Consider the following 26,962-nt stretch of genomic DNA (forward strand, 5'->3'; position numbering starts at 1 on the left):
TGTCTCTATAGTCCTTCTGAAGGGAATGCAAAAAATCTTACAAGGCCAAGTTTATGCTTTAGGGTTTACTTTCAAAGCAAGCGCAAAATCCTACAAAGCCAAAGGGCCACTTCTATGTTTTATGCTACAAGGCCATCGCCGTTAATTAACATGGCAGAGGGCCTAGTCCCTCAGCAGCAACTGGTTTCGTTGCGAAAACGACCTCGTCATTGCGACCACAGCAAGGAAGTTGACGATATCGTAGTTGAGATACTGTCAAGGCTTCCGGTCAAATCCTTGTTACGATTCCGAAGTGTATGCAAGTCATGGCGTGCTTTAATCTCAGATTCTTATTTTGTTAAGAAGCACCTCGGCCATGCATTCACAGACACATCCAACAGCTTCAGGCTTGTATTCTTGAATGCTCGTCCCAGAACCGTAGATCTCCAAGGATTGGAGGTTCATGATCATATTCGTCAGCAAGATTCTTTTGCAGAGGATATACTTGGCCGGTCTAGGATTCTTGGTTCTTGCAATGGCTTAATATGTTTGCAAGAGATGATGTTTGATGGTATATACCGTGATGATATTTTCATATGGCACCCTAGTACTAGAGCGACCAAGAAAGTTCCAAAACATAAGTTTACCAAGGGTTCAAGAAGGTTTTATGGATTCGGTTATGATGCCAACACTGAAGATTACAAGCTTATAGTGGGAGATAGCAATCACGTAGCTGAAGAAACCAAATTTGGTATATTTACACTGAAAACAGGTTCATGGAGGACTGTTGAAGACTTCCAGTTTGTTAATTTGGATGGACAAGGGTGATTTGCGAATGGAGCATTACATTGGCTCGATTCAAAGTACAACTTTACTAGAATCATATCATTTGATTTGGCAAAGGAAAATGCGAGCAATTATGCCGTATTGTGTGCGGAACAATGTTTACAATGGGAATTGGACGTATCAGAAATTGTCTGTGCTATTACACTTACAGTGGTATCAGATCTATGCCAATGACAATATGGGTGATGAGTGAATATTGGAAGGATAAACCATGGACTAAGCTCATGAACATTCCTACCCATATTGTACCTTACAAGGTGTCCCTAACGCCAAAGCAAATTTTGGAGAATGGTGAAGTTTTGATGATTTTGGATGGAAAGGAGTGTGTAGTATATAATCCCAAAGAAAATAAATACAGGACTGTTTTTCAGACCTCAGCTATTTTCCGGCGTTCACCAGTAGTTCTGTACTTGGACACTTTAGTTTCACCAGAATTTGGTAGTTTAAACATGTGAAAAACCTAGATTCATTATCAGAGTAATTTTTTTTCTTTTGCTATCTTATTTTGTGTACTAGAGCTTTGAATACGGTAGTTTCTGAGTTATGATTGAATTAGGTTGTGTACATCTTTTTTCTTTCTTTTTTGACGATTGATGTTTTACTGTTGCTTTTGGGAATTCAAGCGAAAGAAGTTCATGAGCTCCCATAAAAGGACCAGATTAGTGTTATTAATTTTTGAGTTTTGAACAGAAATAGAGATCCTAAGGCTTCATATATCATCAACTGGTGTTAATGATTACAAAGCTGCATTTCCAGAAATTACATTCAACCAGGTCTAACATTGATCAAGAGGAAACGTTGTGTTTCTCTTGATATCACCGCAAGAAGTTGGCAATGTCGACCAATCTCAAGAATGATGCAGCTAGAGTTTCCAGTTTTAAAAAAATTGTCATTTCTAACATTATTCAAAACTTACATCAGCTTGTACATGATACACTACTTTTGATGAATTTCTAACCCTCAACTATTAAAGAAACAAAAAAGAGGGAGGGAGGGGGGATTGGAAGGAGATAAAAGAAGTAAAAATCTTAAAATGATACATAATATACTTCATAACATTAAACCCATTCCTTTGGGTGGATGCAAGCATCTAGTAGTTTCCATTCTTCGCTTCCCTCTTCTGGTTTCTGCACACCAAACAAATTATAAGTTAAACTTCAAACCGTATGTAGAGAAGTCATGCAGAGAGATCCAAGAAGCTTACATGGTCATATTCCCACCGAGCAGTCAGTGGAAGAGAGACAAGAATACTCTCGATTCGACCTCCTGTCTTTAGGCCAAAAGTTGTTCCACGATCGTAAACCTTTTAAGTACAAGAAAAAGATCAGTTGGACCTCATTTACAAATCATTGATGATATGATTTTTTTTTTTTTTTTTTTTTTTTTTTAACTTCTTCAGGACTAGGTTTCATACCAAATTGAACTCAACATAACGTCCTCTCCGCAATTGCTGCCATGCCTTATGGTCGTCCGTAAATGGTGTATCCTTCCTTTTCTCTATAATTGGTACGTAGGCAGGGACCACAGAGTTGGCACATTCTGCAAGTTACAGAAAGAGCATTCTATGTTTGAATCCATTTACCAGCTGCAAAAGAAAGAAAGAAAGAAAGAGCATTCTATGTTTCAAACCATTTACCAGTGGCAAAAGAAAGAAGCATCTCCTGATCATAGTCATTTAGATCATCAAAAAATATTCCCCCAAGCCCTCGTCTCTCATCACGATGCTGCATACAGAAAAGATCAATACATAATCAGCAAAGTCTGGCATCTTAAATAAGAGATACCAAGTGGATAAGTACTTCTATCCATTCCATCACAACAAAAACAAACACTGTTTTAAGTGTAATGGAGGCCTATTGGTAATATTATTCAAGCCAAGCCACTATGAATTACGCAACCTAAAAACTATCCAAGGGAAGGCCATATCCCACATTACCTTGTTTATTAAATTGTACAAAAGCACCATAAAAAAAATAAATTAAAGTTATAAAAATGTTTTGTAGTTCATGTTACAAGGATATAGTCATGACATCTGCATTGTATAACTACAGCCAACATGGTCAGCATGAGAGCTCAAGGTGAAATGTGAAACATGAAACAGCTTCAGTCATGTATGTTTATGTGTCTACAGGGAAGTTCTTAATGGGTAGAAGCTCTTAATGGGTAAACCTTAGTGGTTTGTCAAAACTTAATCACAGAACACAATTCAAACAATTGCACTACGATCAGAGTCAGCAGACCAATTTCAGAATGATACCATAAAGTTTGTATATAAGGAGTACCAAAAGATGATCATCAGTTATTTGGCAGCTAGACACATACTCAGTAGTTCTAAGACATTAAACAGATATCAGTTAGGTTACTTTTATTTATCATTTCATTATAATTTGAGTGCATCATTGATATCATACCAATACCAGTTAAAGGTTTAATCAAAATACCTTGATATAGAAATAATCATCACACCATTTCTTGAACCGAGGATAGAAGGACGGATCAAATTTGTCACACGCACTTTTCTGAACCTACAGAAGGCCAATATCACTCTACAGTAAGTCAACGCCATAACATTTTTCAAAATAGAAAGTATGCTCAAAGACATCAAGAGGCAAGCTCAGTTTTGGAGTACATACTGAATGAAAATGTTTAACATCCTCATCAAAAATATAAGCAGGCGTCAAGTCAGTTCCACCTCCAAACCACCATTGCCTAGGTGCTCCAGGAGCATCTGCACAAGGTCAAATATCAGGAGAGTCGAGCATCTTTCTTTTCATATATAAGGTACATATGTAACTGATGTAAAGCAGATGAAAAATTTCAGAATGGAACAATAGGAAAAGTATGCTTTATCTTCTCAGGGTATGAAATCTACATGTTTAAGAGCATAAACATGTTATTGCCATAGTAACATTACCATTGTTTCTGCTTTTAATTACTATCAGTATTACAACTTGTAATGTATACAGCTATGATCATGATTCAATGGCAACCAACCATGTAAAGTAAGTAACCAGAACATTTCTTCTTTTCTTCTAGCATGTCGCAAGTGAGTGAGCATATATAGTATCCTAAACATCTTAACAATGTGTACATTTCTATCCAAATGGAAGACCATTTCTATCTGATTCGACCTATTGCGAGCTATAATTTCTTTGGTTTGCATAGTCTAATACGAACATGATTTCAACCCTGACTTAGCAATGTACACTATACAAAACAGTAACAACACACATCATGATCATACCTTGGGGAGCATCGGTCTCGAAATACCGATAATTGAAGTGCAATGTAGGCGCAAATGGGTTCTTTGGATGCATAACCTGTAAACAATCGAAACCAAAATCAAATTACACAAAACTAACAGCCAAAATATGCTACATTTCTCACAAACAGAGCCAAAAATGAAGCAATTACCGAGCTAATTCCGGCGGCGAAGAACGGAACCGGCCCGGGTTTTTGATCAGCGGCGGCGCCCTTGGCAGCTCTATAAGCCTCAGGAGGCATAACCCCATACACAACAGACACATTAACCCCAGCCTTCTCCCAAACGGCGCCGTCTTGCAAGACTCTACTAATCCCGCCGCCGCCGCCGGGCCTCGACCACACGTCCTCCTTAAACGTGCCGACGCCGTCCGCGGCGGCGATGGCCTCACACACAGTGTCCTGCGCCTCCCGTATCATCTTCTCGAACCGCGCGCGGACGGAGGTCGGCGACGACGACTCGCGGAGGAAAGTCTCGGGCTTTTCCGTCTCCGGCGTCTCCTTCTCGATGACGGCGCATCGGGGAGTGAAAGAGGGGGAGTGGCGGAGGCGCGTGAAGGGCGTGTAGCGCGTGGAGGAGTGGAAGGAGTGGGGATTGGGGAGGAAGGAAGAGAGCTTTGGAGGTGGGGAGAGGAGGGTGAAGGAGGAGGAAGCTGAGAGTGTGGCTGGTGGCGGCATTGTGGTGGATCTCAAGTGGGGTCTGTCACATTAGCAGTGACTGGAAAAGAAGAAGAAGAAGATTGAGAAATGAGGGAGATGAGAATCGAGATGTGATATGATAAGGCGCGGCAGTCAAAAACAAGCAGGGAGACTTTGCTGAGTTGTTCTGTGCCCATTGTATTATCCACTCCCAGATTACTCTACTGTTGGCAATTCAAGGTAAGTCAATGATCGAGCAGGTAAAAGTTGAAATCGATAAAACTCAGAACCCATCAACAGAATTACCAAAGTTAAAGTTATGAACATCAACGCTTCGTTTCGTTCGCAAAAATCATCAAAAAATGAAGATGGTTCATTTCTTGCGTTTCGGAAACGGAAGGAAATATTATTATTATTATTATTATTATTTTTATTTTTTAAGATAAGGATTAGAATGACATACCTCACACTATTACTATTAATGAATATAAAATACAAGGGAGGGGCATTAAGTCTAAACTTCATAGTGTAAGAACATCCTAAAACAATATCAGGAGACTCAACATCATCAAAATATTTTGACAAAAATCATTTAGCAAAAAGTGCGCCATTGACTACGCTATTTGCTTTGACTAAAACATGACGACATAACGGAAAGTTAAAACTCATACAACACGTTTGTTACCCGGATTAGAGGGGAGTGGACGAGACTGGGTCATATAACTAGTTCAAACCCGTGTTCGGCGACAACAAGGATTCACTTTAATGAGGTTATGGAGTCCCCGAGATCCCCGCATATCGTCTTTCATAGCAGCCTCAAAATTGGTGGGTTTGTGGAAGCCCCATCGAAGTTCTCTTCGCTCGCGTCAATTCTTTCTCTCGCCTCCCTGCAGCTCATAGATCTCATCCGACAAGTCGACTTCGACGCAGGAAATCATAAGGAGTCTCCGAGAACAGAGACAAGGAATACGAAAATTTCACTGGCAAATTTTGGCTCTACGCTTTGGAATTCGAAGTCGGCAACTCTCAAATCCCTTTGGGTTCCATGAAAAAAGGGTTTTCACCTCCATAGTAGCTAATGTATGATTTTATGTTACCGAAATTTAATTTGAAATTTCTAGGTATTAAGGGATGATTTTTATGAATCGAATCTAAGTTCGAATTTTTTTGGGTTATCAAATTTCTGGGTTTTTAGATTTGAGATTTTTGTGATGTCAAATTTGTGTGTTTTTGGGTTCTGTTTTGCAATTAAAGGTTGGAGGTTACTAGGTTGTTTTCTATGGTTGCAGGTTAGAGTTGATGGTGTTATTTTGATTGCTTCCACCAAACATGGGTTAAGCTTACTCTAGAATAAGCTCAGCTTAAAGAGTGCTAGACTCCACGAACCAAATGGATGAGATGCCTCACGACAACATTGTTAGCCAAAAAACAACCCTTAAGTATAAGAGGTACAAACAATAATATAAGGATTAAGAAATGTTGCCAAACCTACATGGGTTTGATTCCTCTCGCTTGCTAGGGTGTTAATTTTAGAGAGTTAGAATATGCAAATGTATAATCCCAAACCTAAATACACAAGAAAATCTAAGTTCATGCCTCATGGTAAGTATGTCCAAAATAGAGTAGTGATTTGCTTTTGGTTTTTGAAGTGGGGATCTAAATTAAACTAAATATGCTTAAATGTAAACTAATTACTCTTAACTACATTAGTAGTCTAATGGATGAAGTTCGGATTTGTCTACTACTAACCTCTCTTGTAAATATTGATGCAAATTAATATGAATGATGTTAATTTTATTAACTAATTTCTCTATCGGGTGTTTTAAGTTTTTAATTACTGAAGTTATGCATTTCAATCTAATGGTAATTAATCAGCTAAAGCTATATGGAGTGGTAATTTTGTAATTTACTTTTCACAGTCCGCAGAACAGATTATAAAGTCGGAATCATCGTCTCCGTGACTCTCCCTGTATTCGAATTCGACAAAAATGGAGGTAGCGTCGGAGCCCACCAGAGTCCAAACCCTGGCCCAAGCGGGTCTCACCCAAGTTCCACCGCAATACATTCAACCTTCCCACAACCGACCCAACCACCCTTCATCCTCCTCCGCCGTCCCCTGCATCACCCTCTTCGGACTCGACCCGACCCGCCGCGACACCGTCCGAACCTCGATCGCCCAAGCCTGCCGCGACTGGGGCGCCTTCCACGTCACCGACCACGGCATCCCCGCCTCTCTCCTCCACGACATCAGGCGCGTGGGCCTCACCTTCTTCAACGACTCCCCCGTCCAGGACAAGCTCCGCTACGCCTGCGACCCCACCTCCGCCGCGTCGGAGGGATACGGCAGCCGCATGCTGGAGAAGGACGACACCATTTTGGACTGGAGAGACTACTTCGACCACCACACGCTCCCCCTCACGCGCCGGGACCCCACGCGATGGCCGGATTTCCCGCCGGAATATCGGCGGGTGGTTGCGGAGTACAGCGATAAAATCGCGGCGCTGGCGAGGGAGCTGCTGGGGCTGATCGCCGAGAGCCTAGGGCTTAAAACGCAGCGTTTAGAGGAGGCGGTTGGGGAGTTTTACCAGAACATAACGATTAGTTATTACCCGCCATGTCCTCAGCCGGAGCTGACATTGGGCCTTCAGGCCCATTCGGACTTTGGGGCCATTACGTTGCTGGTCCAAGACGAGGTTGGTGGGCTTGAGGTGCTCAAAGACAATGAGTGGGTGCCTGTGACGCCTTTGGGTGGTGATGCCATTGTTGTTCTTCTTGCTGACCAAACTGAGGTACCTCTACCAAATATCAATCACATTCTTCATTTTCGTTATAAAGATTGAAGCTTTAATCTCTATAAGCGATACCTGATTAGTTAAAGCGAGTTTTCTTAATAGAAAGGTTGAATTTTTTTTGTTCAAAATGGAGGGAGAGAGAATGCAGTTGGTTTATAATAGAGTTGAAAAACTTAAAGAATAGAAGTGGGGAGGGTGAGGGACTGAGGTAGCTCTACTCAAAGTTTATTATAGTGTGGAACTGCCATAGTCTCAACGTTCATTTTGTTATGACTTGAATGAATCTATTGAAAGATTTGAAGATTCTGATTAATATATTAAGCAGGATGGAGTACCTTGTGTTGGGTGCTTTCCATTTGTTAATGATAAAGATGAGGGTTTGGCAGGATTTCGGGGAGATTGTTATTGATTATATATGCAGTCCAACTACCATGTTGATTGGGAAGATAAAAGAATGCTTGAATCGTATAGACTCTTGAATGGATCATGATGAGTATTCTTTTGCTTATACTTATAGGTTCTGATCATGACTGGATTTCATGTGGTAGTAATATGTTATTCTGTTTAGGGATTTTACATTTGTTTGTATTATGACCAATTGGGTATGCTATTTTACTAGGTAATTGAAAGTTGGTTTGGGGATCTGAGGACAAGCTGACCTAGTAACCTCATGTTTTTTTTTTACTCTGATTTGATTTTGAAGAATCATGGTCGAGTAGGATTAGTGATTTGAGAATTATAGGTTAGTATGGTCTAGGTTCACAGCTGCATAACAGTGTAAGCTGACCCTAAAAGACCTACTGTCCCTATAATTAGTGGTTATAGTTGCAGTTGGCATAGCACACTAAACAATTCACATGTTGCTATATCTGTCAACGTTTAAGGAGTCACATTGGATTAGATATTGTCCGCCTGCTTTTACTTTGGTGGGGTTAAGCCATAATTTCTGAAAGAAGCTCTTTTTTTTTTTTTGGTCTTTGATCAAGCTACCGAATTGCCAATTGTTTGATGGCACTAATAACCACTATTTGTAGTTATTGGCATGACATCATTCTTCTGTTTTACTAGTTTTTTCTCTTTCTTGTCTTTGTTTTCATATGGTTTGGTTAGGAGTATCTAGATTTGTGTCCAAGTTAACATGTAGAGGCTTAGTCATTGTCCTTTCTGCTTTGTCCTAATGATTAAGCTTCAATTTAGATCAGAGTCAGTGTGACATGCAAATGAGCCTTTATTATTAATCCAACTCCATGAAACTGACTTTCACTGAAGGACTTGGCTTTGGATCAATACTCAAAGGAACCGAGTTAGGTTGCTTTAGTTTTTGGCTGTACTATGTGAACTTGAGCTAGACAAATCCGACCTAAGAGCGTATTAGTTAAGTCATTAATTAATTCCTTTTCACCTTAAGCTGACAACTGGAGGACCAACATCAGCTTCACAGGATTCTGGTTGTTTTGTAGCTCACGTGTAATATTTCAATGTAAAATTGTTGTCTGGTATGAAATCTATTGAACACGAGACTGATGAGATCATTTTGTTTATTCTCTAACTGTGGATTATCACCTCTGCAGATCATGACCAATGGGAAGTACAAGAGTTCTGTACATAGAGCTATAACCAACTCCAATCGCCCGCGGCTCTCAGTGGCTACATTTCATGATCCGGCCAAAACAGTGAAAGTATCCCCTGCTTCAGAGCTCATCAGTCAATCCACTCCTCCCCTCTACCGGGAAGTTGTTTACGGAGATTATGTGTCGTCATGGTACACAAAGGGTCCAGAAGGAAAACGGAATATCGATGCCCTCTTGCTTGAATAGTTTGCAGACCTTCCTTTCACCCCGTTTTGTTCCCTCGACTTGCCTGCACATTGCATTCTTGCGACTTGAGGGAATTCTCTTGCATACCTTTTCCAGTCAATTTACTCCATATAGACAGTGAGATTTATTTCACTTTTCCTTTACAGTGACCGTAGTCACTATACCATCTTCCGTCTGTACACTTCCCGTTAATGAGTTCAAAGCATAATGTTGTTTCAAACTACATCATGCAAGTTTTGTATGAATGTTACCCTTTAGCGTCCTCAACCATCAAATTTCTTCTCTCCTAGTTGCAATCGAGACAGGAAATGAGAGATCGACAGCGACTACCTGCCGTAATTTTTTTTGCCATCTCCAGAAGGCAATTGCACCCAGGAACCTACATTGTCAAAATAGAGCCATAGCTAGATCAACGCATGACAAGGATCGTGCAGACTAGAATAGTAATACCCCAATCATCATATACCAAAATAATGGAAAAGAATTTGACAGAAGTAAAGAACAAGATTCTACAAAGAAATTAAAAAAATCCCCAGCCAAAACTGGGCCCCCACCTGCCGTCCGATCAAGAAAAACAAAACCCCCCACCATTTGAAAAACACAAAGATTCAATCTTTAATCTTTGAACTCACTCCTTGTTCTCTTCCTCTCGCCCCTGTCTGCCTTGGACACCCAGACCCACCTCCCCTTTATTTAACACTCTCAATCTCTTACTCCCAGTTCCAATCTGATTCGTTACGATGAAGCGCTACCGGAACGGCGAAATCTGGGACTTCGAGCAACAAATGCCGCTTTCCGACGACGCCTGTGACGTCATTCTGGGGTTAGACGGCGGCACGACGTCCACGGTTTGCATTTGCATGCCTGTTTTGCCCTTCTCGGATCCTCTGCCCGACCCGGTTCCGGTTCTGGCCCGGGCCGTCGCCGGCTGCTCCAATCACAACAGCGTCGGCGGTAATTATTTTTGTTTTCGATTTGATTTAGTTTGGAGCACGAGGATTTTTTAGTAATTTTAATTTGTTTTGATGAACTGTAGAGGCGGCTGCGAGGGAGACACTGGAGCAAGTGATGGCGGAAGCACTTGCGAAATCCGGTTCGAACCGGTCGGCGGTTCGGGCGGTTTGTTTGGCGGTTTCGGGTGTGAACCATCCCTCCGATCAGCAGAGGATAATGGACTGGCTTAGGTATTGCTATTAAAAGTGTTTTCTTTTATTACAATGCAAGTGAGGGTGTTTGGGTTTTCGAAACAATTAATGTCTGGTTTTTGTTCTAAAAGGTTTGTGTTTGTGTTGGATGTATAACAGGGACATATTCCCCAGGGATGTGAGGTTGTATGTTCAGAATGATGCTGTGGCGGCTTTGGCTTGCGGAACTATGGGAAAGCTTCATGGGTGTGTTCTGATTGCCGGCACGGGCACCATTGCGTATGGATTCACTGAAGATGGTAGAAATGCTCGGGCTGCTGGCGCAGGACCTACCTTAGGTGATTGGGGAAGGTATAGCATTTTAGCCTTGTAATTTTCGTAATTATATGGAGAAGTGTGGCCATTGTTTTGCGTTGTCCAGGTATGGAAGTTTCTTCTTGTTGTCGTTTGTCATTGGAGATTTTCAGGGTCTTTTTGCATGTATATAGACCTTTGTAACTGTATGAAATGGTTTAAAGCTTGTAATATGAAACAATTGGTGGGAGAGCTTAAAACCTCCTGCCGCATTATTCATCTTTTAGTTTTCCCTATCCTGCTGATCATTTGTTTCAAATTCTATAAGTAGACTGTTAGAAATTTCAAGTACCGTTATTACTTTTGTTATATGACAGTTGCTCCCTGCTTGATACTGTAGGTTTAGAATAAACATTTCATGGTTGATTGATATAACGAACACAATTATAATAGTTTCGAGTAGAAGTAAAACAATTGTGCTCTATAAGTATGTAGGATTCTTTTTATCTGTCTTTCTGTTTTATATGACAACATTTTTTTTTATTTACAGTGGATATGGAATAGCTGCACAGGCCTTAACCGCGATCATAAGGGCCCATGACGGGCGTGGTCCAAAGACAGCACTTACCTCTAGTATTTTAGAGAAGCTTGATCTTTCTTCTGCAGATGAACTCATCGGGTACCTATCTGAAACTTATATGTGTTATCATTGCATAGATGGGTGAAGTACTAGTTGTCATTTTGGGATCTCACAGTCTGCAGACAATGTTTTACGCACTTTGGCGAAAATAGATGACAAGGTTTGTCCTGTATACCTATAAATTTGTTCGTCTGCAATCTCTTGATTGGTCTTGGTTAGGTGATGCAAACCTGTAAGATGAGTTCCACTTTTTGTGTACCTGTTAAACTCTAGAACTCCATTTATTTGGTTGAAGCTTTTTGGTTCCCTTGGCATACAGTCTTTTTAGTATTTTTTGAATACCTTTCTTGAAAATACCATTTCCACACCAGACATTACTGTATTTCTGTATTGACACTTTATTTATCTTTGAGGAAACATAATTAGTCAGCCAGAACAATGTTACTCGATGTGGTCACAACCATTTGAAAATGCAGTTATAGTACTTCTTCCATTAGGACTTGTCAATTGTCATGCATTCTGGATTGCACAATATTGGTGTTCTGTAAATAAATGTCCTCGCAAACCTCTCTTAGAAAGAAACATTAGAAAGATGTATTGCAAGCACATTTATATGAGAAGTTTTATTTTATATAACTAGCAAGGATCTATACAGAATGGGATATCAGTTGACAACTGGCTCTATCATTGGATTTTAGGTGGACTTATGCAGATCCATCTTGGGCTCGCATTGCAGCACTTGTTCCAGAGGTTGTATCATGTGCAGAGGCTGGTGATGAAGTAGCAAATAAGATATTGTTTGATTCAGTTGAGGAGTTGGGTTTAAGTGTGAAAGCTGTTGTTCAAAGACTTGACTTGTGTGGCCCAGGTATGGCACCAACAACTGATTAATCTAAAAAAATATTTTTTATGAATCTTTCTTTCATGGAATTATGAGCACCTTAAATATTAACTGTTGCGTTTGGATCTTTGATTTGAATCACTCTAAAAGTCATTCTAAATTGAGTGAAATAGCTCATACCTTTGGTGTCATCTTCCCTCTGTCTTGTGTGCTCTCTGTTTCCAATAGGAAGTAATGTAGCTTTGTGAAAGTTAAGCCTAGTTGACCTCACATCTTTCCATCTGTTTCATGAGTATGATGATGTGATACCTCTGTGAATCTTGGGTTATTTAATATGCTCTGGCACAGTCAAGTAGTTAACTTGCCATTTATAATTGATAAGTAGGAAGCCCCTATTGTGGGTACTAATATGGAATTCTCTTGTTGTTAATTAATTGCAGAAGGAAGAGATTCTTTTCCCCTTGTCATGGTTGGTGGTGTTCTTGAAGCAAATAAGAGGTGGGATATAGGTACAGAAGTGATTAGATGCATCTCCAAAGAGTATCCGGGGGCAGTTCCTATTAGACCCAAGGTTTGATATACTCTATGCTTACTGTAGTTAACGCTTGACAGTTTACGCAAGTGAAATGTTCAAGGTGATTAGCCTAGTAATTTGCATAGATTGCCTCTTGAGTACAGTGACTATTGATGGGTTTCTTTATCTTTCAATTATATATGATCTTTTGACTGAAAAAAATAAGTGGCTGGATATCAAGTTCAGTTAGATTTGAATATACATGGAAAATGGGACTACAGAAATAGATTATGCAAGAAATGAAAACCCCTTAGGAAAGATAAAATTGTTTTCCTATTCATGTCATCTAATTAAAATTGTAAATTTCCTTTTATAAACCTGCTGATTCTGTTTTATTGAATCAACACCAGGTGGAGCCTGCAGTTGGAGCAGCATTGCTAGCCTGGAACTGTCTGATGAAAGAATCTGTTAAAGAAACCTTCAAGTGCTGACAATGGGATGATTTTATATGAACTCAATTGTATAGTGGGATCAATCAATAACGAAGTGAAAGGGAAACCAACAGCTCGAGATCTAAAATGCAAGTCTTTATCAATATATATTTTTCGGTTGAAGAAGTCATTGCTCATCATCAATATTTTTCTGCATAGTACTAGTACCTGTCTAGCCTAATGTTAGTAAGGCTAATTCTTCAATATATCAGATGCCGATTCTGGACACTGTGATTGGGTTTGCCTGTAAAAGTATCTCTGTTTATAGCGATGTGAAAGAAATGCTTGCAAGTGATGGCAAATGCCCCTCGCGTGCTTTGTTGCTTTGTGAAAGAGAAAAGATCTTGCTGGTGCAATATTTCAGTCCCTTGTCCTTACGACGTGTGGTTACTATTTAAGTGATCAACTTCCAGACATGAATGTATTGCGGCTTGGCTTTTCACTTGCGGTTCATGAGCGTTCATCCAAACAATTTGTTCCTTTTCAGTGGTCAGATTCAGTTTATCTAGAACTATCAATTTATAAGCAAGATGAACACTTGTCTGGGAATCTCGAACAAGTCTCTTTCCTTCAAAAGAAATCCCTACGAACAAACATAAGGCACAACTCAGCACATAAAGAGACCTTCATCATTTTGGATGCATCCAGTTATCCACCATCTACATAGTTCTGATCGTCGACAATCTGACAACATATTTCTAAAAGTGCACAGAACACTTGAAGTTTTTACTATTCATTTCAGAATTTAGTCGCGTTAACCTTAGTGTTGTTAGTAGCTTTGTTTTTCTGGGGACAGTGTTGGGCAAAATCAAGACTACAGATCGAATTTAAATAAAGAGAAGTAGTATGGGGGGAGATTGCTATCTTCTCAACGGCTACCACCTAGCTTGGTTGAATGTGGTCAAGATATGGTCCTCACTCGAGAGCCATGCTCCATACTTAGTTTATTCAGCTACTTGTTGTGTATGAGATAATACTGTCTTTAATAAAATAAGAAAATTTTAATTAATCTGTTTCGGATCTCACTCTCTCGCAATTATTTTAGGTTGTTCTTACTTGGATTCTCCCAGATCATCAATCTAAAGCTTGGGGAACTTGAAATGAAGGGTACCTAACCTTAGCAAGAAGCCAAGAAGAATGGGAAAATGATTGTATGTACAAACACAATTCTCACAAAACCCTACAAGTCATATGATCAACATATGAGCATGCTGAAAATTTGTTATCTGACCCAATAGAAAAAAGAGAAAGAAAGAAAGGAAAAACTTTGTGTAATAATGAGATAAACATTTTATCTGTTTATTTGTTCTTGTGACGAAATTCTATAATGGTTTTTTCACTTCTTGATGATCCGTAAACTGTATGATAATTATACATGTCTTGATGCCGTTAAGTGTTTGACAAGTATGAACTCACTAAACTTGTAATCTTTTGGTGAAATATGAATTAGAAGTTCCTCCAAATGTTGGGCAGTCGGATTGATTGAAGTGCTGCTTTCGATTTTAGGTGTTTTCTTTGGTAAATTGCACATTGATTGAACACTAACCAGCCATTGTAATCCATCCATTAAACGTTCTAATGGAAGTTGCCAATTGTGGGCACACATTGGAGACATTCCATTTAATTTCGTCACACTTCAGACTAAACCATCAACAAATTAAGGTCCTCCCAATCTGGCAATTATGGAAGTTCGACCGAACTCTTTATGGAAAAAACAATAGATGCTAAGGTAATTCACTATAAATGCAAATTTTACCCGATTCCATTTTCCTGTTTATTCCTATTCATAATCACCCATAATGATAACCCAATCATCTTTGATCTTTCTTTTTCAAGATCAAAACTTCCCAAAAGCCACCCCAAAAGAAATTAGCAATTTCCAAAAGAGGGAGTAAAGAGAGAACCGAAGGGTATGGGAGAAAAACATAAGAAAAAAGTGTGCGGGTCAAAAAAAGTCATAGGTGGGTGGCCATATCATAATACATTCAATCTACCGTCTGAAATCTAAAACTTTAGAATGTCACCGTCCGCCCGATGTACATTCATTGTCGTAAAAAAAATCATATACGTTAGTCGGATCAACCTGATGGTCAGACCGCTTGCCTGAAGACGTTATCGTCTTCGGACAAGGAAATTAGGGCAAAGATGGCTAAAAGAGGAAACAGTGGAGGGCAAAATAGGGAGAGTGGGTTAGAGTTTGGAAGATGTAGGTTTCTATTTGCTTCTGACAGCCATCCCCATGAACATTAGATTACCCCACCAAGAAGAGCAATAATTACCACTGTATTAATTGATCGAAGACCAAACAAGCCCTCAAAGTAAGACCCAATAAAGCTTCTTCTTACCCAAACTCTCTCTCTCTCTTTCTCAGCTCCACAAAGCACACCCAACAAGTACTTTGAGCTTCTGCTTCCACAAGCTTACATCTTTCACAGTCAAATCGGTGCTTCTGGGTTTCATGTCACTCTCACCTCACTAAAGCTTCGAGCTTTACCCTACTTCATCAATTCCCAGCTCACTTTCTTAGTCACAGTTCAATTTCTGAGATCTGGGCTGTTTAGGGTTTCTGCCCAAGTGGGTAAAGGTTTGAGCTTGGAGGCGTAGGGGAGGAGTTTAGGGTTTGTGTTGAGCTGAATGTGGTGGGTTCTGGAAGGGTGAGGAAGATCTGGGGCGTATGAGGGTGAAGGGGGTTGTGTTTTGTATTGGGAATGGTTTTGGATGATAGTGGTTTTTTGGTGTAGGTGTTGCTTTGGGGGTTGGGGGTGGGCTTGGTTTCACTGCATTTTCTGATGCGTGCTTTGTTCAAGGTTTGGTGATAGTTTGAGGGGTTTAGTGGGGTGTGAAAGGAGTTTGCTTTTTCGGGGTTTCGAATAAGAATGAGGCTTTCTTCTTCGTCTTCGTCTTCCGGGTTTAACAATCATCAGCCTCAGGAAGGTATGAGCTTTCTTACTTGTGGAAGTTATTACTTACTTTAAAAGCTTTTGCTACTTCGCCGTGTCTGTATGTGTGTGTTTATCTGAGGTGTTTGTCCTGCATTGGTATGTATGGTGCTTTTGGTTGTGATTTAGTTGAAGGGGATTGATTCCTATTTTGATTAATGATTGTATGTCTTATTTTAGAGTTTTTGTGTATTTATGGAGTCAATTTACAAAATAAGAAGCAACATTTTATGCACATTTGCTTGCCTGTTTGAGAAATTTAATTTGAGGTGATTAATGCAAACATACTATGCTGAAATATTTTAGTTCCCAATGGTTGATGCTATGCATACATATTAATGTTTACAGTTGAAGTGGTTGCACCTGTAAGAGAATGAACTCTGTGTCTTTATTTATGTGAGCATTAAAACTTTGTGCAGGGGAGAAGAAATGTTTGAATTCTGAGCTATGGCATGCGTGCGCGGGGCCTCTGGTGTCTCTGCCTGCTCTCGGTAGTCGTGTAGTCTACTTTCCGCAAGGTCACAGTGAGCAGGTCAGTACAACTAGAATAGTTATCTAACTTGCTAAGTTTGTTTTTATTTATTTATTATTTCCTTCTGAGGGGTATCTGGGAATACATCTGGTTTGGCCTATATCTTGTAGAAACAGCACTCTGAATCTGTGATAATGTATGCAATTTTGGATCTGCAGTGTTAATGCTATGGCATTTTAGGACTTAGGTTCTTGTTACCACTGCCTTATATTTGTCAAATAGCTTTGAGTGTAATCAAGTCAATGCTAATATCGCCTAATCCCTTATTTATTTAAACAATAAAAATTAAGTTAATGTTAAGATGTCTAACTTCTAAGAACAGCTGGACCACTGGGACTAGGTAGGCCTCCTCAGATAAGTGATTCTTCTTGTTTTCTGGACAACAAATGTAGAATTGATGATATTGACATGCTGCATAATTTCTGTTTTTGAAACAGACATGGCTTGGATTTATAGGTCTGTTTGTTTTGTAGATGGTCGTATGTGGTATTTATTTGTTTGGCACATTTCTCGGCTGTAGTTTCCATATTCTGTATTTTATACAAATTTGGTTACTGTTTATTTTCTGAAATTTTTGAGGACATAGTTGCTTGAACAGCTGAAGCAACAAATCAATAACTGGTTTCCTAGTTCCTGAATGTATTCAGCGAGTTATTTTAAACCTTTATGTTTCTTGGACAGGTTGCTGCATCAACCAATAAGGAAGTTGATGCCCATATTCCCAATTACCCAAATTTGCCTCCACAACTAATTTGTCAACTTCACAATGTGACTATGCATGTAAGTGTCAATTTGTTTGCATCTGTGGGCCACTTACATGGGCTGCTCTTGTAATTGTATGGTTTGGTATGGTACAGGCAGATGTGGAGACAGATGAAGTATATGCTCAAATGACCCTTCAACCATTAAGTCCGGTATTGTACTCGGATCTTATCAACTCCAGTATTTACTTTTCCAGTCACTTTCTTCATGTCTTGACTTGAACTGTTTTGTAGCAAGAGCAAAAGGATGTATACCTAATGCCTGCAGAGCTGGGCAATCCCAGCAAACAGCCAACCAACTACTTCTGTAAAACTTTGACCGCAAGTGATACTAGCACACATGGAGGATTCTCTGTTCCCCGCCGTGCAGCTGAAAAAGTCTTTCCTCCTCTTGTAGGTTTCCTTTTGTTATGAGTCATTTGATCATCACTTTATTTTTCATGTTTTCATGTCATGAACTTTGTGTCATTTGTTCATTTTTCGTTTTTCCTTCAGGACTACTCACAGCAGCCCCCAGCACAGGAACTAATTGCAAGGGATCTTCATGATAATGAATGGAAATTCAGACATATATTTCGAGGTAAGTATGTATTGTTCAGCCGTCTGTTTTCAAACTCCTGTTATTATTTTCATTGCTTTTCTTTTTGAATTAGCATTCTTCAAATCAGCTACTCTTGCTTTAATGTCGAAGTAAGACCAGCTAGTGAACAGCTCCTCACCACTCGCTGGTTCAAAATGTTGAAAAGTTGGTGAATAGAACAATATATGTCATGTATTTCTCCCATTGTCTCTTACACATGAACTCACAGGCCTTTCATTACAAGACCAGCATGCTCTGATATCAGAATGACTAAATTAGTCCCATATGGAATTTGACAAGTAGGTCTTTTAGTCAAACCATATATCTCGTTACCTCATTAATACTCAACTTATCATCTCTTCTTTGCACATTTTCTCAGTGACAAGTAGGTCTTTTAGTCAAACCATATATCTCGTTTAGATTCCACTTTACTCAGTTGTGCGTTCCTTGTGATAAAGGCAACAACCATTGTCATCAATCCTCATCACATTTTAGACTAGCTCACATTATTGATAAAGCTGAGTGACTGATGATAATGGATGATAATAATGGTTAGAGATATCAAGCTATATACTTGTGCCTTGTTGGGATAACTTGCTTTATCATCCATTATCATGAACAACATGGTTTTTTATTATTTTTATTTAAATAAATGTAATTGAATTCTTAACATGAAATAATGTAATCTGTAATCAAATTGGTTCTCTGATGAAATTGTGCAGGCCAGCCCAAGAGGCATCTTCTCACAACAGGATGGAGCGTGTTCGTGAGTGCTAAACGACTTGTTGCCGGTGATTCTGTCCTTTTTATCTGGTAGGTTTAAACTGTTATGTAGTAATTTATTTGATTGATTGTACCTTCTTGTATTTGTTGTGGGGGATGGTGATAGTGAATACTATTAATTCAAGCAATATGAAGAAGCTCAATATTTTCCATTGTACCTAGCAAGTAGTATTAGGCATGTTTACTGTTTAAATTAAATGTGGGTTCACCAAGAAAAACAATTGCAGTAAATTCCTTGATTAATCTTTTGTTTTGGCAAGCTGTCCATGATTGCCATGTCGTATTTCCCCTTCCTAATTTGTATTGTCTTCTAATCAGGAACGAAAAGAATCAGCTGCTCTTGGGTATTCGAAGAGCAAATCGTCCGCAGACTGTTATGCCGTCATCGGTTTTATCAAGCGATAGCATGCATATTGGTCTTCTTGCTGCTGCAGCTCATGCAGCTGCGACAAATAGTCGCTTTACTATATTTTATAACCCTAGGTTAGTATCTTCTTCTGCTGCTCCGGAATGAAAATATTGTGTTTACCTTTTCTTAGTCTAGTTGTTTCAATGCAGAGCAAGTCCATCAGAATTTGTGATACCCCTGGCCAAGTATGTTAAAGCTGTCTATCATACACGTGTCTCTGTGGGAATGCGGTTTAGGATGCTGTTTGAGACAGAAGAATCAAGTGTTCGCCGGTAGGCGGTTCTTTCTAGTTATATATGAATTTATTAATTAGTTGATTATATCTTTATGTGATTCTGGTCCATTATCGAAATAAAAAAAAAGAGTATGTTTCTGGAAAATTATGAATTATAGGGGTTACCGTACCCATGTAATACATTTTTTTTTTTGCATATCAACTTTTCCGTTCAATTTTCTATCAGTTTTTGGGTTGCTTGCTTTCTTTCATGGGTATTATCAGTTTGTATCTTTGGATGCTTGTATGATGAATAGATGCAAGTGAATTTTTTTCCATCTTATCCCTTAGTTGAGTATAATTTTCACAGATCAAAATCTAACCTAATATGGGGTTGCAGTGTGTTACAATTTGTGGTTCTTATAATGCAAAGAACTTGATTTAAATTAACTTTATATAGTCAACAAAAGTGTGCATGATTTAGACAATTTTATGGTTGTTATGTTATACGTCTGCATTATAATCTTGAAAACATATACATCATGCTTAATATTCCATGCGTAAAGAGTCTAGTGTAACTGATTGGTTATACAACTAGGTTATATTCATTTTTTTGTTCATTTTTTTTTTCTCACCAGATACATGGGTACAATAACTGGCATCAGTGATTTAGATTCTGTTCGCTGGTCAAATTCACATTGGCGCTCTGTGAAGGTTGGTTTGTCGGAGTATTTGTTTTTTTTTTAATGCTCATATAACTTGTAGTATTCAGCTAATAGTACTTTAACAAGTTCCTGGTAGAGATGTGTGATTTACGACTTCATTATGCTGATGCAGGTTGGCTGGGATGAATCCACTGCAGGGGAGAGGCAGCCAAGAGTTTCATTGTGGGAGATTGAACCGCTAACAACTTTTCCCATGTACCCTTCCCCATTCCCTCTCAGACTGAAGCGACCATGGCCATCGGGCATGCCCTCTTTCCATGGTATCTTTGTTATTTATTTATTTATTTTCTTTGAGGGATGCATGATGTCTTCTCTCTTGAAAACTTTATTTCCCTTAATATTCATGACTATATTTATTTCAGCACTCAAAGATGGTGATATGGGCATGAATGCGCCACTGATGTGGCTCCAAGGAGGGGTTGGAGATCCAGCGATGCAATCTTTGAACTTCCAGGGATTTGGGATGACGCCCTGGATGCAGCCACGGCTTGATACATCGATGGCAGGTCTACAACCTGATGTTTATCAAGCAATGGCAGCTGCTGCACTTCAAGAAATGAGGGCAGTGGATGCTAAATGTTCTTCACAGTCTCTTCTTCCCTTCCAGCAGTCTTCAAATGTTTCAAATGGGGCTGCTGCTATGCTTCAGAGACAGAGTTTACCTCAGTCTCAGTCTCAGAATACTTTTCTTCAGAGCTTTCAAGAAAACCAAGCTCCTTCTCAGCTGTTGCAACAGCAGTTACGTTATCATCCATATAATAATGATCAGAGGCAGCAGCAGCATCAACAGCAGCTGCACCAGCAGCAGCAACAACAGCAACAGCAACAACTTCAGCAGCAGCAGCAGCAGCTTCAACAATCCCAGAATATGCACCAATTTTCTGTTCAGCAGCAGATTCCGAATGTCATGTCTTCTCTATCTAATTTCGCTACTCAGTCTCAGTCTGCATCTCTGCAAGCTATCCCTTCACAAACTCAGCAGCAGAGCTTCACTGAACCTGTTGGAAATGCTATATCTTCATCCGATGTTCCCCCTATACATAGCATATTAGGTTCATTGTCGCAAGATGGAGCATCGCAATTACTTAACTTGACTGGATCCAACTCTGGAGTATCTTCTTCTTTGTTACCCAAGGTTGAATCACAGCTACCATCCGGAGCTGCTCAATGTGGACTCCCACAAGTGGATCAATTGGGAACACCACAGTCAAATATCTCTGAGCTCACTGCCTTGCCTCCATTTCCTGGCAGAGAGTACTCTTTCCAGGGTGCTAATGATCCCCAGAGCAATCTTTTGTTTGGGGTTAACATTGATGCCTCGTCTCTTATGCTACAGAATGGGATACCAAATCTGAGAAATATTGGAAATGGAACTGATTCATTGTCTATGCCGTTCGGTGCTTCAAATTATACCACAACAGGCAATGATTACCCACTTAATTCAGATATGACTACTTCAAGTTGTGTAGATGAATCAGGCTTCTTGCAGTCTTCAGAAAATGTGGACCAAATAAATCCACCAACTCGAACCTTTGTGAAGGTAAGATAGTTGTCATATTGTTTTGAAAGCAATTTTTACCACTTTACAAAATGCCAATGTGTGCACTTGCTGAAGCTTTCAATTGGTAATATGAATGCTTCTTGATCAAGTGTTGTTGAAATTATCAGGGCAGTACCTTTTCTTCATAGTTGCTTGTATCTTGTAAACGATAGTGGTGCAATTTTGACAGGTTCATAAATTGGGGTCCTTTGGGAGGTCACTGGATATTTCAAAATTCAGCAGCTACGATGAGCTGCGCAGTGAGCTCGGAAGCATGTTTGGCCTTGAAGGCCAATTAGAGGATCCTCAGAGATCAGGCTGGCAGCTTGTATTCGTTGACCGGGAGAATGATGTTCTTCTCCTTGGTGACGACCCTTGGCAGTAAGTCATAAATTTTATTCCATCGTTCGCAGAACTTTGGAGTTACTCTGTGGATCTCTAGAGCTCTTGGGGAACACTAATTCTAATTTTTGTTTCAGGGAGTTTGTGAACAACGTTTGGTATATCAAGATACTTTCTCCGCTTGAAGTGCAACAAATGGGAAAGGAAGGCCTTAATAGTGTGGCTTCTGTCCCAAGCCAAAAGCAATCCAATGGCAACAGCACCTGTGACGACTACGTAAGCCGACAGGACATGAGAAACTCAAGCAATGGGATTGCATCGCTGGGCTCCCTTGACTACTAAATGCACATGCTTTCTACATTCAATGTTAAGAACATTTAATGAGTGTGTTAACTATGCTAGTAGTGTTTATCATAAGAGGATTGTTAGCATTCTACCTTTTTCTGTGGCCGGTGAGATGTACTAGCTTGCATGTCACCTTATAATTCTATACTGTAAATTGTAGTAGGGAGGGATCTTGTTCATGAAAACTAGCGCATAGAACAACTTGTACCCTGAGCCTAAGACATCGATGTTGAATAGCATTTTGTATGCTATCTTATCTTGTAATGTATTATTATATGAAGCTAAGAACTTGCTATGAAGAAAACTTCCAGGTGCCCTATATGGCTGTATGCATAAGCTAGAACTCTAGATGCTGCTCATGGAGCAAACACCATGAGCAGAATGAAGAGTTCCCTGCTTACAGGGTAGATACAGAGCCATCAAGTCTACTGAAAGTCTGATACTTGTTGAGCTCTTGACCGGACCAGTCTATACAAAAAAGTTATCACGAGAAAGTGTCCAGAAGTCTTGCAAGATACAAGTTGTTAAGCTAGACTTGTGTTTTTCTTATCATCTACACGGTCAATCCAAGTAGATTCATGTTTATTCAATACTTCGTGGACGATTCTGAAGCAGTAGAGCAATCTGTGGAGAATATTATGGAACGGTTTGTCTTATAGATGATTGGCAACAGTCAAGCTGACATTCTAGACTCATTGTTGGCTAAATTTCTGTTAGTCAAGTGTGACAGCTTCAAAAACATGCATACACGTTTCTCAGAATTCCCTCAGCAATATCCTACTCAATTATTGCTTGAGGAGGTTTGTTCGAATTATAATCTTACTCTTGGTCAACAAGACTTTTTATATATTAGATAATTACGTGCCAAAGAGCTAAATGATATACAAGGATATCAAGAATCACGTAGGCACCTGGTGAAGGTTTTTCTGAAATGAGCTTCACATTATCACATACCTACAATGTTAGTAATATTCAACAGCTGAGAGAGACGGGAGAAAGAAGACGATGATGGCAGTAATGTTATTGCAATTGCTAGTTTATATACTACAAAATTAATTCAGTTAGCTACGGTGTAATGCCGTCGCCAAAAGTCATCTTGCCGTCGTAAAAGACCAACGACAACGGCTTGGCGAAGACACTTTTGCCGTCGCCATTGCTTCTTGCTACGGCAACGAGCCCGTCACCCTATTTGGTGACGGCACGCAGTGACGGCCTTTGCCATCGCAAATGCCATTTTAGCGACGACAGTCCTGTGATATTTATGGATTAAAAAAAATAAATCTATACAAAAACTATACATAACAGAAATTAATCATGTTGAAAAGAATATGTCACATTTCGATTTTTCTCATGAATGTTCCACAATAAATCAATCTTTGTACAAGAGTTTACAAGATCAAAGTACTTATTCTCTTCCTCTACTTCAAGATAAGCTTTGCACCAATTATTCAAGATAAGCTCCATAATTATATTCCTCCACTTCAGATGACTTTGAGGTAGATCCTCCGCCAATACATGTATTCAAAATCACAACTAAATTACTCCAATTGTTCCATTTAGATAGAGGCTAATAAGAAATTTTGGATCAAAAATATGTCCAAGTATAAACTATAAAGATTGCAGATAAGAACATTAATGAAGAAAGTTTCCAGGTCCTTATAAATGGAACTGGTGCTTATAATTAGGATGATACATCTTTCATAAAATGTAGATTTACACATTAAGCTCTAATTTTTCTCATGCACAAACATGAAATATACAAGATTCTTAAAGGTAAAACTCATAGTTGTTAAAGGAGAACATATAACGAGAATAACGGTCTACTCATTTATTGATAGAAAAACCTATTTATAGGCATTACATAGAGTCTCCCGAAAGATCTAGAACATCTATCAATACTGTAATCTATTCTAATAAGGAAACGATTAGGTCAAGACACATAACAGAAGGACATGAAAGTAATTTTCTTAAACACTCCCCCTTGTGTCACGTGCCTAATACGACATAGTGCATGAGATGTTGCCTCATTAAAAACCTTGCCAAGTAAAACAAAAACCTCGTGGGCAAAACAAAAGACTTGGATGAAGGGAAAAAGAGCACAACGCACCAACTACAATTGAAGATAACATGTGATGTAGACTCCCCCTGATGTCTACATAACGACTCCCCCTGATTGGTAACTCAATCTTAGAGTTCAGATAAACGACGCATGCCAATGCTTTTCACATGTTTCTCAAAGGTAGATTTGGGTAGAGACTTGGTAAACAAATTTGCTACATTATCCTCAGAACTCACCTGGTTCACATGGATATTCAAAAACTGTTGTTGTTGCTGATTGTAAAAGAACTTCGGCGAGATATGTTTGGTATTATCACCCTGAATGTAACCTAACTTTATCTGTTCAATGCAAGCCGCATTATCCTCATAGATGAAAGTTGGTTCAACCGTAGTAGATGGTAATCCACTAGACTCTCGCATATGAGACACTACAGACCGAAGCCAAACACATTCTTTAACTGCTTCATGTAATGCAATAATCTCAGCATGATTCGAGGAAGTAGCAACAAGGGTTTGCTTGTTGATCTCCAAGATATCGCCGTATTCCCAATTGTGAACACATATCCAGTTTGGGAACGTCCTTTATGTGGGTCAGAGAGATACCCAACATCAGCAAATCCAACTAACACATTATTCGATGTTTCAGGATAGGGGACTAGTCTACCATGCGCATGAACCGCGACTATAGCAGCGTCGGACACAGTCTCTTGGTGGGAGGCCGAGGGCTGTGATCCACCGATCCCAGACAAGATCTTTTGCTCTCTTGTTTCACTGTAGGGAAATAACAGGTCTAAGTCAATGGAACCCTTCAAATATCTAAAGATGTGCTTAACACCATTCCAATGACGATGTGTTGGCGCAGAGCTAAATCTAGCTAACAAGTTCACAGAGAATGCAATGTCTGGTTGAGTGCACTGAGCCAAATATACAGAGCTCCAATCGCACTAAGATATGGAGTTTCAGCTCCCAGGATCTCTTCATCGTCATCTTTCGGACGGAACAGATCCTTTTTAATATCCAAACTTCGGGTAATCGTGGGAGTGCCAAGAGGATATGCTTTGTCCATATTAAATCGCCTGAGCATCTTTAGACATAAATCGACTGGTGTATTAAGATTCCAGTCCCTCCATGCTCTAGTTCAATGCCTAGGCAAAATCGAGTCTTCCCAAGATCTTTCATCTCAAACTCGGATTTCAAGTAGCTAACCGTCTCATTGATCTCATTGAGATTTCCGATGACATTAATATCATCAACATAGACTGCTACAATTGCAAATCCAGAACTCGTTCTTTTTATGAACACGCATGGGCACAAATCATCGTTCTTGTATTCCTTCCCAATCAAGTAATCACCTAGACGAGTATACCACATTCGTCCGGATTGTTTCAATCCATATAGTGAATGCCTCAATTTGATGGCATAAGCACTCCGTGGTTTAGAGTCACTTGAGTTAGGCAACGAAAGGCCGTTAGACACTTTCATATATATCTTTGTATCAAGATCCCCATAGAGATATGCGGTAACCACATCCATAAGCTGCATATTCAGTTTTTCGGACACTACTAAACTGACCAAGTAGCGGAAAGTAATGACGTCCATAACAGGAGAATACGTCTCCTCATAATCAATACTAGGGCGTTGCAAGAATCCTTACGCCACAAGTCTAGCTTTATATCGCATGACTTCATTCTTCTCATTACGCTTCCGAACAAAGACCCATTTATGTCCAACAGGCTTAACATTTGGTGGGCATGGCACAACCGGACCAAAAACTTACCTTTTTGATAAGGAGTCTAGTTCAACCTAGATTGCATCTTTCTATTTCTGCCAATCTGCTCTACGTTGACATTATGCAACAGAGCGAGGTTCTATTTCATCGTCGTCAATAATCTCCTAAGCGACAGAATAAGCAAAAGCATCATCAATAAACATGGAAGACCTATCCATAAGAACGCGCGCACTTGTATAATTTAATGAGATTTCTTTGTTCTCTGACATCAACATTGATTCTGAGGCGTCCCTCAGAGGTTTCAATATCGATTCATGGACATAGCTATAGTTAGAGACAATCTCATGTGATGGATTCACAGTATTGATGATGAGCGGATCATTTTGTGCCATGATGTCTTGCTTTTTCCGCGGCAAGACATCTATTGAACCTTTCTTTGGTCTCCCCCTCTTTCGGGTGGGAGCCGAGGCCGTAGCCACCCATCCACCATGGGTATCAGATACGCTGGTGGTGCCTAGCCCGGGTGTGGCATTAACTTGCCCAGTTTTTGGGACTTCCAACCTTGCAAGAACGTTTGCAGCAGGGATAGTTGATGTCGTCACTTTCGCGATATCAATAAAGGAGTCAGGCATCGAATCTGCAACTTTCTGCAGATCGAGAATTCTTTCCACTTCAATCTCACTCTGAGATGTGCGGGGATCATAATGAGACATAGTGGGGACATATCACGACAATTCTTGTCATTC

General features: G+C 39.7%; 5 protein-coding genes across 6 annotated transcripts; 4 read left to right on the top strand and 1 right to left on the bottom strand.

Moving 5' to 3' along the window:
• Positions 1–150: 150 nt before the first annotated feature.
• Positions 151–807, top strand: LOC101303736 (F-box/kelch-repeat protein At3g23880-like). The gene has a single exon (XM_004306249.1). The coding sequence runs from the start codon at positions 151–153 to the stop codon at positions 805–807; it is 657 nt and encodes a 218-aa protein (XP_004306297.1).
• A 900-nt stretch (positions 808–1,707) lies between these two features.
• LOC101315071 (coproporphyrinogen-III oxidase, chloroplastic-like) lies at positions 1,708–4,845 on the bottom strand. Its single transcript, XM_004304472.1, has 8 exons — positions 4,240–4,845; positions 4,070–4,145; positions 3,459–3,553; positions 3,267–3,350; positions 2,462–2,549; positions 2,240–2,364; positions 2,030–2,128; positions 1,708–1,952 (listed from the first exon to the last, which is right to left on the bottom strand). Exons 1-8 carry the CDS (start codon positions 4,762–4,764, stop codon positions 1,884–1,886), a joined length of 1,161 nt encoding a protein of 386 aa, XP_004304520.1. The 5' UTR covers positions 4,765–4,845; the 3' UTR covers positions 1,708–1,883.
• A 1,868-nt stretch (positions 4,846–6,713) lies between these two features.
• LOC101304029 (naringenin,2-oxoglutarate 3-dioxygenase-like) lies at positions 6,714–9,556 on the top strand. The gene is made up of 2 exons (XM_004306250.1): positions 6,714–7,514; positions 9,089–9,556. Exons 1-2 carry the CDS (start codon positions 6,714–6,716, stop codon positions 9,332–9,334), a joined length of 1,047 nt encoding a protein of 348 aa, XP_004306298.1. The 3' UTR covers positions 9,335–9,556.
• Positions 9,557–9,994: 438 nt separating this feature from the next.
• LOC101315362 (N-acetyl-D-glucosamine kinase-like) lies at positions 9,995–13,655 on the top strand. 2 transcript variants are annotated; one of them, XM_004304473.1, is made up of 7 exons: positions 9,995–10,288; positions 10,371–10,518; positions 10,639–10,830; positions 11,324–11,452; positions 12,112–12,281; positions 12,695–12,825; positions 13,179–13,655. In XM_004304473.1, exons 1-7 carry the CDS (start codon positions 10,075–10,077, stop codon positions 13,257–13,259), a joined length of 1,065 nt encoding a protein of 354 aa, XP_004304521.1. In that variant the 5' UTR covers positions 9,995–10,074; the 3' UTR covers positions 13,260–13,655. The 2 variants fall into 2 exon arrangements, with proteins under 2 accessions (XP_004304521.1, XP_004304522.1); XM_004304474.1 differs by lacking the exon at positions 13,179–13,655 and having other exon boundaries at positions 12,695–12,831.
• A 1,973-nt stretch (positions 13,656–15,628) lies between these two features.
• LOC101291073 (auxin response factor 17-like) lies at positions 15,629–22,729 on the top strand. The gene is made up of 14 exons (XM_004304475.1): positions 15,629–16,193; positions 16,618–16,730; positions 17,412–17,510; positions 17,588–17,644; positions 17,726–17,884; positions 17,987–18,071; positions 18,794–18,884; positions 19,173–19,337; positions 19,413–19,535; positions 20,116–20,191; positions 20,315–20,462; positions 20,565–21,742; positions 21,933–22,123; positions 22,222–22,729. The coding sequence occupies exons 1-14, from the start codon at positions 16,136–16,138 to the stop codon at positions 22,424–22,426; spliced, it is 2,748 nt and encodes a 915-aa protein (XP_004304523.1). The 5' UTR covers positions 15,629–16,135; the 3' UTR covers positions 22,427–22,729.
• The last annotated feature ends 4,233 nt before the right edge of the window (positions 22,730–26,962 follow it).

The sequence above is a fragment of the Fragaria vesca genome, linkage group LG6, assembly GCF_000184155.1.
Source record: "Fragaria vesca subsp. vesca linkage group LG6, FraVesHawaii_1.0, whole genome shotgun sequence".
Taxonomy (NCBI): domain Eukaryota; kingdom Viridiplantae; phylum Streptophyta; class Magnoliopsida; order Rosales; family Rosaceae; genus Fragaria; species Fragaria vesca.